The sequence below is a fragment of the Nicotiana tomentosiformis genome, chromosome 1 (genome assembly GCF_000390325.3).
Source record: "Nicotiana tomentosiformis chromosome 1, ASM39032v3, whole genome shotgun sequence".
Classification (NCBI taxonomy): domain Eukaryota; kingdom Viridiplantae; phylum Streptophyta; class Magnoliopsida; order Solanales; family Solanaceae; genus Nicotiana; species Nicotiana tomentosiformis.
The window spans coordinates 90,620,275-90,634,514 of NC_090812.1; the positions used below are offsets into that span (position 1 = coordinate 90,620,275).

Below are 14,240 nucleotides of genomic sequence, written 5' to 3' on the forward strand. Positions count from 1 at the left end.
GGATGTTAGTAGCATTAGCTGCAGTGTATGGTCTTGAAATTCATCAAATGGATGTTAAGACGGCCTTCTTAAATGGAGAGTTGGAGGAAGAAATTTACATGGAACAACCTGAAGGGTTTGTGGTTCCAGGTAAAGAAAAGAAGGTATGTAGACTTGTTAAGTCTCTTTACGGACTAAAACAAGCACCCAAACAATGGCATGCGAAATTTGACCAAACAATGTTGTCAAATGGTTTTAAGATAAATGAATGTGATAAATGTGTGTACATTAAAAATGTTCCAAATCACATAGTCATTGTTTGCCTATATGTGGATGATATGCTGATAATGAGTAATGACATTGCCAACATAAATGCTACTAAGCGTATGCTCAATAGCAAGTTTGATATGAAAGACTTGGGAGTTGCTGATTTAATTCTGGGAATTAAGATCCATAAGACTCCTCAAGGTCTGGCATTGTCACAATCTCATTATATTAAGACAGTACTTGAAAAATTCAAGCACTTGGGCTTTAAAGTTGCAAAGACTCCAATTGACGTGAATCTTGCATTAGCAAAGAACAAAGGCCAAAGCATATCACAATTGGATTATGCTCGTGTGTTGGGATGCTTAATGTATATCATGAATTGTACACGACCAGATATAGCTTGTGCTATAAGTAAACTGAGTCGATATACGAGCAATCCAGGCCAATCTCATTGGATGGCAATGAAACGAGTTTTGGGATATTTAGAACATACCCAGAACTTTGAATTGCACTACAGTAAATTCCCTGCAGTGATTGAGGGATACTGTGATGCAAATTGGATCACCGGTTCAACTGATTCTAAGTCCACGAGTGGATATGTATTCACTATTGGTGGAGGAGCGGTATCTTGGAAGTCGTCCAAACAAACATGTATTGCCCGCTCTACAATGGAGGCTGAATTCATAGCCTTAGATAAAGCCGGTGAAGAAGCTGAATGGCTCCGGAATTTCTTGGAAGACATTCCATTTTGGCCCAAACCGTTGGCACCAATATGCATACATTGTGATAGTCAAGCGGCAATTGGAAGGGCTGGGAGCGTTATGTATAACGGTAAATCTCGTCATATACGACGAAGACATAAAACCGTTAGGCAATTACTCTCTAGAGGAATTATCACAATTGACTATGTAAAGTCAAGTGATAATGTGTCGGATCCACTTACAAAAGGCCTAACTAGAGAGGTAGTTGAGAAATCATCAAGGGGAATGGGGCTATGGCCGAGAACAAGTCATTGTGGCGGTAACTCTACCTAGAAGACTGGAGATCCCAAGATCTAGGTTCAAGGAGATCAAACAAAGTCATTAATGACGGTTCAACATTGTCAAATAAAATTTTAGTCCGTTCTCGTGATGAGACAATGTTCAGTACCAAGGATAAAACATTAAGGCTTTTTAATGATTTCTAAATTTGATACGGGGTATATCAAATAGTGTATCTACAGGATGACACGTTTAGGAATCACCTATGTAAGTGTGAAGTGTTAGCCGCTTCAAGGAGAACTTTGTAAGGCCAGTTCTCTACGCACTTATGAAACCAGGCGGTGTTCATGGCTGAAACGAACACAACAATGAGAACCAAAGACGGTTAAGGGTTGATTGTGTGACTTATGGTTGTCTAGGTATACACCAAAGATCGACGGTTCAAAGATATCAAATCTACCGATTGACCGAGTATATCCGACATAAGTTTACTACGGAAAGTTCAAAGGGAAACCTACTTATCCAGATGCGATTAATCCTTGCTTGTAAATCACACAGTTTTTTCATGCATACTTCCGTGATATAGCCATTCCCCATTCATGTGGGGGATTGTTGAGGTTTTATTTTTAAGATGAAATAGTCTTAAAATGAGGGTGAATGGGAAATGGAGGGAAAATAAAATTTTTGAGTAAAATTTTAAGTTTTCCTCTCTTGACAATGAGACATTGTCCCATATTGGAAGAGGAAGAGATTTTTGGTGGGTATATATATATATAATTGCTCTTCTTGTAGCTCTTAAAGAGTTAAGAAGAAAGTAAGCCTCGCGCCGTCGTCGTCGTCGCTCGTTCGGCTCGGTTTCGGCTACGGCTACGGCTTCGGCTTCGGATTTGGATTTGGATTTGGATTTGGTCAAATGATCGATTGATTGATTAATTTTTTGGACCAAATTTATTTGTTAATAGTAAATATTAACGTAAGATTATCCGCATTTGTAACGGATATTTTTCAATCCGTGTATTGACCATTTGGCAGCCGCCTAATGCTCTTCCCACCATGAATGTGCTTGCTCCACAAACATGAATGTGCTTGCTCCACAAACAAGCTAATGCTTGCTCCACCATGGAGGGTGGACGTTTGGTCTTCTTCAACACTGGCTGCTATATATATGTGCAGCAGATGTTGAAGAAAGACACTCAACACACAACACACAAACTGAAATCCTGAAATCGCTCAACAGATTTGGCTATACATTGCACTCCTTCCTCTCAGCATTTCCATACGATTTTCTGAGTTTCTACTCCTTCGTTCTGCATTGTTTTAACTTCAAACAAAGCAATTGTAAGTGTGATTTGCTACCGAACTTTGTGTTCGCTGAAACACTGGGGTTTGAAGTACCGCTACACCAGTGTGTGATTCGTTCTATCCTGGGAGGAAATAATCCATTACCTTGGGTACTAGGAGGGGATTAAATTCCTTAAGGAAACACTGTGAATTCAGTGGGCTCGAATTAATTACTGTTTCATTACGCTAACTTATATTTTGCAGAATTATTATTTACAAATACAGCAATATTGGCGGGAATAACATGAATGGGGTTGGTTAGGACTTAGGTGGTATACTACTAGAATTTGTGATTAAGGAGGTTCTTCTTCCATGTCGATCTCCACCAGATGAATAAGGAAATAAAAAAGGAAAAGAAAAAGCAGTAGCATCATCAACAACTATTTGAAGTTTCTCCTAACTTGGATACAAGTTAAAAGTTTTTTAAAAAATGGGTATAAATTGAAAAAGTGGGTTAACGCATTGTGTGCATAACCGCAAGAGAAGACATCAAGAAATTGAGGGATAATGAACTCTTGATGGCCGTGAGCTAGAGAATTAGTTGCCAGTCAGGCAAGAGAGAGCATGCGATAGCTCTCGCATCGCGAGCTCTAGTATCGCATGATTTGCGAGATGTAAGTTGCTGATTACACTGAGTCTGTTATTATTGCTATTTGCAAGATTTAAGTTCACTAATCAGTAAATAAATGTGTTGGTGAAATTGGTTTACTATTGTTAGGATCGGGAACCCGAGTATTGCGGAATATAGCCAAACAACGGTATAATGACAATAACAAAGACAATGGAAGTTGATAACAACGATAATTAAAATAGATAAAGAAGACACAAATTTAACGTGATTCAGTCAAAGTGACCTATGTCCACAGGCGGAGAGGGGTAATTTCACTATAACAATAAGAGTACAAAATTAGAGTAAATACTCTAATTAATCCCAAATACCCTAAGGGAATAACCTCACAAGATCACTCCAAAGAAAGGGTTCACATAAATGCTTCCCAACACTAACTCTCATACAAAAAAACTCATAATAAATGAATAAAGGAAGAAACAAGAAATGAAGACTCTAGTCTTGTTGGTGTGTTTAAAATGAACTGATGGTCTTCCCTTTTATATGCAAAAAAGTCTTGACCTCTTATGTGTAAAAGAAGAGATACAACTTATGCAAATGATATCCAACACACAATGCAATATTTTTGGGTCCCAAAGAATATTGTCAACAAAGTCTACACTCTGCAAAGATGCTTATGCTTATGTGAGATGGACTCTATTTGACAAAATAATGGCTATATTACAATTATCATTATTATATGATTATATCCAAGCAATACATGGGCTTGCTGCCGTATCGTGTTTGTCACATGCTTGTTGGGGGACACCTTATGGGCGAGAAAAGAAAAAGGAAGAAACAAACAAAAAGAAAGAGAAAAACGAAACGGAGCCGTGCCACGCGGTGACCGCATTTTCCAAAAGCTTGCTCTTAGAAAGAAGCCTTTGTTTTCCGAAACAGACTAAAAAATAGGTTATCATGGAAAGAATATATTTTTTGTCTAATTTGCTACATCAATTGCAGAAAAATGAAAGACGTAAATCGATAATGTATGACATTATTATTGCAATATAAATATGGATCTGAGTGAATTTTGGTTTTGAATGAGGTTGGTAATTAGGTGGTATGCTACTAGAATATTGCTTGAAGTTTTCATGTGAATTGTTGGTATAGGGTTGGATTCGTTAGAGCACTATCCAGTATCCTCCTTTGTTGTAATTTGGTTTCAATCTACAAAGGGCCACTGTCACCATACGACAGAATTAATTTTTTTGAAAAGCAAGTTCTAAGATATCGTATCATATGTATGAGATTTTTCATTGTTTCATATTATTTTTGTTTTGTATTGTATAGACAATCGTGGCTCTAGTTTAATAAGAATTTTTCTTGTTAGTTATTTCGTTGTTTTATATTGCACAACAACTGATAAATATATCAGCTAATATGTCCTTACATATTGTGTGCATACAGGATTTATCAACAATTACTCCACATAATTTAAGACAACTTTTTCTGTCTCCTAATTTTTTCACTAATTATGCCTTGTCAGTATACTAAAGTATTAAATTCATACAAACTCATAAATTTAATTACAACAATATTTCAAATAATATGTAAAAAAGAGAGAGAAGGGAAAGTTAATACTCGGAGTGACAAGAAGCATGTTAAAATATATATCGCGAAGACATCCAAAAGGATAAAGGGTAAAAATAAGGTTATCAAATAGTAACAAATAAGATTATAATGAGAAAGAAAAATAACATATAACAATCTCATCACTACACACACATATATATATATATAAAAGACAATGCATAGCGGAATTTGGCGGGATAGATGTGATTCCTCCATCCTTAACAAGAGATATCGGGTTCAAGTCTTGATAATTGAGAAATATTAGTACGGGTGTTCCCGTTGAATGGATCGGCGGCACGAATCTGAATTAGCTGAAATAGAGCTAATGATAGATTTCAATAAGAGACCTTAAGCCAAGTGCGGAAATTATTTTATATTCAGTGAAACCAGCATCAGTGAAGAGCTTTTCCCACTCTTTCTTAGTTCTCTCTTTGGACGCACAAAGAACCATCATCAACATATCCATATTATGTTGTGCTCGAATAAACTCATCATTACTCTGCTTCTTTGTATCATCCTCCATCACTGTATCTATGATTATCACTTTCCCTCCTTTCTCCCTATTTGGAATTGACTCTTTGCATTTCTTCAGTATCTTCACACAATCTTCGTCCCTCCAGTCGTGCAGAATGCACTGTTCAACAATGAAGAATTAAGTTGAAAGGGAGAGGGGTAGTATAAAATTACAGGAACACCAACTACTCCGATCCGATCCTTCCGTTTCAATTCATGTTAACGACCTATTTTATTGGACATAAAGTTTAAGAAAGAACGGAAGACTTCTGAAATCTAGTGGTCTAATTACACATGCGACAATATTTTTTTTGGCTGTAAGACTTTTGAAACTTGTGGTTACATGTCATGATATTTGTGTGGCTATAAAGCTTTTCATTAAGGGTAAAATGAGAAATTGAAGTTAAATTGTTTTCAAATTGAGAAATAGATCTTTATTTTTGGAACGCACGGAAAAGAATAGGTTCACATGAATAAAGATGTTTTCGTACCTTGAGTAAGATGGCATTAGCATGGGGAATGTTATCGAACATATCTCCTCCAACAAACTCCAAATTTCCACTTCCTTTGCAGTCTTCGACAACATGAGGGAGATCAAGTACAGTGCATTTTATGTTAGGAAAAGCTTTAGCTATAGCAATTGAAACAGTACCAGTGCCACCACCAACGTCCACCAATGAATTCAACCCCTCAAACACATGTTTACACTCCGTAATAAGCACATTGGTATTCAACCTCGAGTCACTAGCCAATGCATCATTGAAAATATCACCTAGTACCCTTGATTCTTGATCCACAATATAGTCCCATAAAGATTTGCCATTAGCAGTATGAAAAGCAGTGGGAGAATCATTTTGGAACCAAGTACTTAACACAAACCATGCTTTTGAAAAGACTGGATCATGGTTGATAACCAAGAGTGATCTAACATTAAAGGGCTCATTTTTCACAAGAAGGCAACTAGCTGGGGTAAGAGAATAGTGGTGATCTTGATCATCTTGATTTAGGAAACCAGAATGCACTAAAAATCGCATTAAAATTGGCAAGAAAGAAACCTTTGAAGGGTTGATTACTAGGGAAAGTTCAGCCGAGAGATCGGAAAGAGACATGGGCTTACCATATTTATAGAGAACATCAAGAATGCCTAGTTGAAGTGCACATCTTACTGCTGAAGAACTTATGAAGTTGAAAATATGGTTCCAGATTTGAGCTTGCGCGCGGAGAAGCTCAGTGCTACTCTCACTCGCTGACATTTCTAAGGGACTTCTTTTGCTTAGACTTGCATATTTATAGAACTAATGAGAACTATCCATAATCCACGTTTTTTTTCTCTAGTTGAAATTAAGATAATATAACGATTGTTTAATCTTGTTACATGGTGGGGACTAGTCATGTTGTCTCACAAATACTATATCGATACTCTGTATGAGAATATTGAGCGTGGGTAAATTCTCGAAAGTATTAACCAAGATGAATAAAAGAAGCATTTGTTTTTCAATTTGCTATGTTCTTTTTTATCTTTTTAAGTTTGGCCTCCACAATCTGAGCCCCTCCAATTATTTCTCTTGAATCTCCATTTCCGTTGTTGTAATTAATTTTCTCGTATTTCCATTACAATGAGTATATTTTATTATTTATGCAATAACGATAGGGCTCTCACTCAGCTTTATATCCATTACGTAGCAGAAAAAGAAAACAGTAGAGATTCCTGTATTTTGCAGGTGACTGAATCTGTCAAAGTCACGGATTGCTCCATTGGTGCAATATTTCCTAATTCAACTAGTGTTTTGGAGAGAGTACAATCAAACTTCTCTATAACAGTCTCGTTTGTTTCGATATTTTTTTGGATGCTATAGTGAAGTTTGTTATAGAAAACATATATTAAAACATAATATAAAAATTGGTTCCAAGAAAAATATAGTTTTTATAGTGAATGACTGTTAAATGAGAATGTTGTTATAGAGATGTCTAACTGTATAGGTGCCGGCTAGTAAATTGGAGCAGTAATTTAAATATGCCTGTATGCATTAATACAAGATAGAAGATTTTCCAGTCTTGCTAGAATTATCGGATCTTTAACATGAAGTGCGAGATTTTCCTTTCCAATTTTAGCTGACAAAAGTGCTTCTCAAAATAATAGCTTGGCCTAACACCCTATAAATCTACTAAGCATAAGCTATATGAATGTTTAGTTTTTATTACGAAAGTATCAAACTATTCTCCTATCAGATATTTTACTATTTTATGTCATTTTTCAACTTCATCGGGTAGCTTATCACTTGAAATACACTATACACTACACATGCCTATACTAAAGAATTGCTGAATTTCAAGAAGAGACTCAGATTCACATATACACAATACGCTTTATTACAGAATCCTAACTCAAAGTGATACAGTTCGGGTTAGCTAACTGAAAATCGAGTTAACAATACAAATGTGATCACCATCATGGGGTGGAAATGTCAAGGTCCACCTTTCATCAGACATCCTCGGCGTCATCATCAGAATTATGAATCTCATCATGATCATCATCGCCATCGTTGAAGATGTCCATAGCATGTATCTGTATACTCTGAAACTGGTTGATTGCATCTCTTGCTTTGGATATGAGAGCATTTTTTGCAACTTTAATCACATCCATTTTTCTGACACTCTCATCCTTGTGATCATTCTTATTTTGGCGGCCCTTTGCTGATCTTGAAGTGGCTGCTTTTCTCTTTGCCTCCCTGCAATGTAGCTGATCAATGTACCTCTCATGTAGCACCTTGTTCTTAATTGGCTTTAGCACTGGTGGGCTGGTAAGAGCTGCTACTGATGAATCACTTAATCGGGAAAGGTGCTTTTTATGGGCTGAAGAGGATCTCTCCAGGCACTTTCTAAGATAATGCAAACCTTCTTTGTTGCGCTCGGGGGTGAAAATTTCTGTATTCTGGCAAAATGCCCTAGCAGTTGGATCTGTTGATTCAAGAACATTGAAGAAGTCTGCCTCCTTATCTCGATCTACGTCGTTTTGCTTTTGCAGTAGTTGTCTCACTTTCTTCCGTGAGAGATGGCTCTTCGGCTTGCTATATCTGAGCTTTTTGATGGGTTTCCCCGTAGACAGGAGCAGTTTAGTTGCACAAGGAGAAAGTGATGACGTGTTCATCTTTTTAATCCTTGAACGTGGTTGAGGCTGAGGTGGGGTCATGAAATCCGAATGTATCTTGTCAAAACATTCCTTTGCTGATTTTTCAGGCACCTGCAAAGCAAGTCCAAAGTTTACTGAGATGACCATTTATGTCGCAAGCTGGCGTTCAAAATTACAAGGAAAACTAAAACGAACCAGAAATGATAACTACCATACCTTTCTTTGGTTTTCATATTTGAATTGCAGTGTTCAGAAAATTCACAGGTTACAAGCACCATTTGCTAATATATTGATGTCAACAAAGGACCTAGAATCCACATTCATGGATTTCTAGGTGGAGCGTGATCCTAATAGTTCCTAATCGGAAGCTGAGGAGTAGAAGTATATACTAAGTTACTTCTCAGATCTCAAGGCTTGTTGGCTAGCAGCTTGTGTCCAAATGAGCTGTAGGTATGCAAAAATATTTGGATCTAAGAACAAATATACCACCATAAGTAATTCTAGCTAATCCACTACCATGTCATTCATATATAGGTTTCATCTTGGGAAAAATATTAATACGAAACAACAGCTTAGCTTTTGGCACCTGTTTACATCCTCCAGTCACAGCTGGTAAACCCCAGGATCAACCCCTCTAGCTAGACAATACCTGAATACCCAATACAACAACAACAACAACAACCCAGTATAATACCACTAGTGGGGTCTGGGAAGGGTAGTGTGTCAGACCTTACCCCTACCCTGGGGTAGAGCTCCCTCCCTCCAAGAACTCCCCACCTTGCTCTTGGGGTGACTCGAACTCACAACCTCTTGGTTGGAAGTGGAGGGTGCTCACCACTAGAGCAACCCACTCTTGTCACCTGAATACCCAATATTGTTGACTTATCTGCTGATATAGTCCCAAAACCCAATATTACGTCAAATGATGAAATGCTCCAGCCAAACTTTCTTCAAGTCCGACAGCATCATCTGTGGCCTTTACTTTGTCCTTTACTTCATTACAAAAGAGACATGATCAGTAGTGACAAAAAAGGTCAAAGAAGATGGGATGGACCTATAAGTACTACGCTGGACAAACTAAAGTCCTACTTTATAGAATGAGATAGCGCTGTTATTTATTTTTTCATCACCTGATGTCATTCACTGTAGTTCATCCTCTGGCTCCGGAAGTATCACCAAGCCTCACAATAAACTAGCCTTTCACCCTCTTTCTACAGTAAAGGTTCTATGCATTATCAACTTGCTACCTAACTTTTATTTTGGACACGCCCTCGTACAACCATCAAGCGATTGATATACCAGTAAGATACTTGGGTGGCTGATGTATCAAGTACTGCTCGTCAGCACCATTACAGTCATGCTGCTCACAGATTTCAAATGTTCTTGTTAAAAGTCACTTTCCCCAGATGAAATGAGTCCACTAATCAGTCTTCCACTCTTCCCATGCAATTTGTACTATTTCTCACTTAATGCTGGAATTAATGTTGATGCTCCAACCGCATTGATGTTACAGTACCCCAAGAGATCAATTCTCTCTCTCTCTCTCTCTCCCTCTCCCTCTCCCTCCCTCCCTCTCTCTCCCTCCCCCTCTCTGCTGATGAACCACAAGTTCTATCTAACTGCAGGAGGAAGTTATTCTGGCAACATGACAATCTTCTAAAGTGTAAAAGATCAACCTTTATGTCTCTCTCCTTTTCTCCCTCCTGCAATAATTTATCTTGCTATTCCAATATTTCATGGTATAAGCAGGGAAAATAAAATCATCATGCGCGTAATAATGATTTTTCCTACTCCGACCCCTTTGTCCAAATAAAACTATCTTAAGTTGTTTTCCTTTTTTGATAATGTAACAAAAAACTATCTTAAGTTCCTTTCAAGCCACTCCAGAATGTCGTCTACTTTAATTAAAAATTTCTCCTTTCAGTATTAATGGACTACCATATTACTTCGTAGATTAATACTCGACACGTCAGCTCAAATTTTAAAGAATTATGCTTCTTCTACTTTTGTGCCCTAGATGTCTATAAAAATGTGACAAGAGAATATCTGAACAACTAAAAACTCTCAATCCTAAAGAGACAATTCTCCCAATTTCTAGTCTCCACCTTTATCTAATTTTCTCTCCCCTCTTCCAGCTGCAAGCAAATCCATCAATTTCCTCTTTATTATTTCCATTCAGAACCGTCGAGCGCATTTCCTTCCCTTATCAGTAGTACTAGTATCAGTCTCGTATTCCCTTAACCTCATATTTCTATTACTGCCTGATGTTTCTTATGCTTTGGTTCTCTTATTATCTTGCATTGTTAACACTTCTTCTTCCATGTCTTCTTCGCTATCGTATTTCTTTTTAAACTGCTATGATTTTTGTTTTCCTTGAGCTGAGGGCCTATCGTAACGGCCTCTCTACCTGCACAAGGTAGAGATAACGTATGTGTACACACTATCTTCCCCGGACCCACTTGTGAGAATACACTGGTATGGCTTTATTTATTATTTCCATTCAAAACCACCAGCCGACTTAGCAGCGAGTTGAAGATATGGTAGCAATTTGGAAGGTGAAAGTAGTTTACTGGTCAAGATGACATTGATTGTTCAAGTAAAATAAGCATACATGGAAGAAAGCGGGTAAAATAGTACCATAGTAGAGCTGGTAGAGGGAGGAGGCCAATGAAGAGTGCTGGAAAATTAGGTCGTATCATACTAAAAATACTCGCTGCTGGAGGATCAGGTGGTAGAAACGGATTAAAATCCACAGAGACAACCATATTAGAACACTCGGTATGTTGAACCAAATTGGAAAACAAAAATAGAAAGAGTGACTATCTAAGAATCTATAGAGGACGAATCATAAAACTGAAATGAGGTCCTTGGATTACATAAACGAACTACATTTGGTCAGAGAAAGTTGAAAAAGAGGATAATAGAGAAAGGAGTGAGATACGAGAATATACAGCTGTTATTTGTCTTATATATAAGAATAATATCCCTTACGGGTACTTTTACTGATGGGAAAGATGAAATGAAATTGTCTCTACCCATCAACTATTTCTCTTCTGTAACCAAATAAAATCCCCCAATTAACTATTGTAAAAATCAAGAGCCAATCCACTTGTCTAGGCCCAAAGTTATACAACAACATTTTTGCAGCAAACAGGCTATCAAGCACATTAGCTTCCAATAGGAGGGGAGGGAGGGGAGGGAACCCTTGAAAGAAAAGGAGGAAAAAGTGAAAGTAACCCTTTGACATTGGTCACAGGTTGGGCAGTCGTGCATCTTAAGACCATCCAAAGACTATCTGAAACTCTTTTTTTGACATTCTTAGTTTCTTCTGGACAAAGATCAACTTAATTACGAGAGGCCCAATTTCAGACTAAAATTGACTAAACCATCCCCAACCTATCAGCTCCTATACTGGCAAAATTCATTTTCTTATTACATTGAAACTGTTGATGTGCAAACATATCCAATAGAGATCACTTGGTAGGTCTGAATATAAGACACAGAAATCGTCCCGGCAGGCAATTCGTATCATACGTGAAATCCCACCTTTGATTATACCTGGCCTTTGACACTTAAAACCATAAATCCTAAAGACAACTTTCCTTATCTATCATCAAGTAGTATATAAATGGTCAATGCTCAGCTAAATTAGTTTTTCATGAAGATAGAATTATAGAAAGCACAAAATGAAACATAAGCTAATTTTAAAATCACAGCCAAATTACCATCTTAGCAACTTTCTTCCAGAAGTTAGGCGTTGCCTTTGCCGCGAAATAAGCATTCTGCAATGCCAGCTCTTGTTTGTCGGTCCACCCGTTAGCACTACTCCTCTCCTCCATTCCTTGGTTAGTTCTCTTTCTCTTCAATCCCGTGCCTTTCTTTCCCGTGCCATTATCATCCTTTCCAGAACCCGGAACTTCAGATGATGGGCCGCCTAAACTTTCTTTACTAGTCTCTTGAGCATGTTTAGGGATCTTTGGCCCATTCTTCAAATCACCCTTTCTTTTCTCAACTAAATTGTCAGCGGAAGCACAGCGTAGTACTTTACTGACAGGTGGGTCCCGAGTAGAACTGCGTGTAACCCTTCTCTCTATACTATTAACCACACCATTATTCTCCAGGTTTACAATGCTCAATCTTGACGACCTTCGCAGCCTAGTACTGGATTTTTGGGAGCTTTTTGAAACTTCAATCTGATTTTTGTGGACTTCGTTATCAGAAATCTCAGTAGCAGCGGCAGTAAACCGTTGTGATCTTCTCAGAGTGGGTGTTGGTTTTTCTTGGCCTCTCGAGTTTCTTTGGGGCATTTTCGCAAACAGATAAGTGACGGAAATGAAGCCGAGGCACACACCGACTAGGGATGGAAAACTTCAGAATATGCTGCTTCGAAATTGTGAGCAGGGGGAAAATCAAGGGCCGACAAACTGGATACTGGACTTCTTCGGAAAAAAAAAAGAAGAAGGTGAATACTGGACCCGTAGTGAAGGTCCAACTGTAACGGCCTCAAGATTGGTGCGGAAATGACGCCGGGTAGCCACTAAACATAGTGTTTAAAATATATACACAGATTACGATGTATTTAAAGATGATCCAATTTGCTTAAATTTTAGGTCATCGTATTCTAACGTTCAAAAATTATGTCCAGAAATTTGAATCTTATGTCTTGAATTTTAAATTGACAGTTCAAAAATTCAGGATATTTAGTCCTCAATTTCAAATTAGTAATTTAGAAATTCAAGACACTTAATCCTGACTTTCAAATTAACAACTCAAAATTTAGGACACTAAGTTCTAAATTTCAAATTAACAGATTAAAAATTCAGGATAGTTAGTTATGAAATTTGGGTGTATTGGCTAATCTTTAAATATATTGTAATTGTGGATATATTTTAAATAGCATGCTTAAAAGTGGTTATTGGTGTACTTTGCCCAAGATTGGTTCTCAACTTTGAATGGTTTTTCGGTCTTGGGTATTTCTTTTTTTTTTTTACTAAGCCTACAAGTTTAAATTCTACGCATATTGTAGAAAATAATTACATTAGATCACTCATACGGTAAATACAAGTAAATTTCTAAACTTATAGACGGTTTAATGGGTTCACTCCGTGGAACTTATAACGTCGAGTGTCAGTCATGGCCTTCGAATTTTGAGTCGTGAGGAAGATTTTTGGATTGTCAAAAGCTATAAGTCTAAGGAATATTGAACAAAGTTCAAATGTTAAACTCATATTGTCAATCCCAAACGTAAATTGCGACTCCCTATAGAAAGGAGAATAGATTTGGCACAACATATAGGGAGAGCGGTTTCTTGAAATTCACAAGCGGTCTTTGTTTTAATATAATTGTCTTCTTACTTGATGTTTTAGGACTCTTTTGTAACTTGAGGTCAATGTCTACAAACCTATATCAAAGAAGATCGTTGATATGAAACCAAATCAGGGAAAAGAAAATGAAAGAAACACAAAATTCTATGGGAGCAAGAACAAAAGGTAACGTTTGGATACGTATCTGTATCCAATCCAAACACTCACTTTTAAGTCTTAACTACTCTCTAGTTTTATAAATATCGGTGCAATTTCAACAAAAATAATTCTTAGAAAAAATTTGTTTATGTGATAAAAATAAAAATATCTTTATGACTTCTTAGAGTTAAGTAGCAGAATTTATATTGTTCCGTTGCATCTTAGAAATGAACTTGCGTCTGCATTTCTGCAAGGCTAAAGAACTTGAAGAGTGATAATGCACACACTTCAAATAACATAAATTCGTCTACCGCATTCATGTTGTTTAACAACCTTACAAATGCATTTTTATCATCTTATAAACACAGCACAGGTTGGAGTTCCAA

General features: G+C 37.2%; 2 protein-coding genes and 1 long non-coding RNA gene across 3 annotated transcripts; all 3 read right to left on the bottom strand.

The window, feature by feature from the left end:
* Positions 1-4,750: 4,750 nt before the first annotated feature.
* LOC104116330 (myricetin 7/4'-O-methyltransferase 2-like) lies at positions 4,751-6,530 on the bottom strand. The gene is made up of 2 exons (XM_009627161.4): positions 5,754-6,530; positions 4,751-5,383 (listed from the first exon to the last, which is right to left on the bottom strand). The coding sequence occupies exons 1-2, from the start codon at positions 6,513-6,515 to the stop codon at positions 5,072-5,074; spliced, it is 1,074 nt and encodes a 357-aa protein (XP_009625456.1). The 5' UTR covers positions 6,516-6,530; the 3' UTR covers positions 4,751-5,071.
* A 1,041-nt stretch (positions 6,531-7,571) lies between these two features.
* Positions 7,572-12,913, bottom strand: LOC104116329 (uncharacterized). The gene is made up of 2 exons (XM_009627160.4): positions 12,118-12,913; positions 7,572-8,503 (listed from the first exon to the last, which is right to left on the bottom strand). The coding sequence occupies exons 1-2, from the start codon at positions 12,697-12,699 to the stop codon at positions 7,745-7,747; spliced, it is 1,341 nt and encodes a 446-aa protein (XP_009625455.1). The 5' UTR covers positions 12,700-12,913; the 3' UTR covers positions 7,572-7,744.
* LOC108948526 (uncharacterized) lies at positions 8,940-11,495 on the bottom strand. Its single transcript, XR_001973259.3, has 2 exons — positions 9,253-11,495; positions 8,940-9,041 (listed from the first exon to the last, which is right to left on the bottom strand). It is a non-coding gene; the product is annotated as an uncharacterized lncRNA (long non-coding RNA).
* Positions 12,914-14,240: the final 1,327 nt, after the last annotated feature.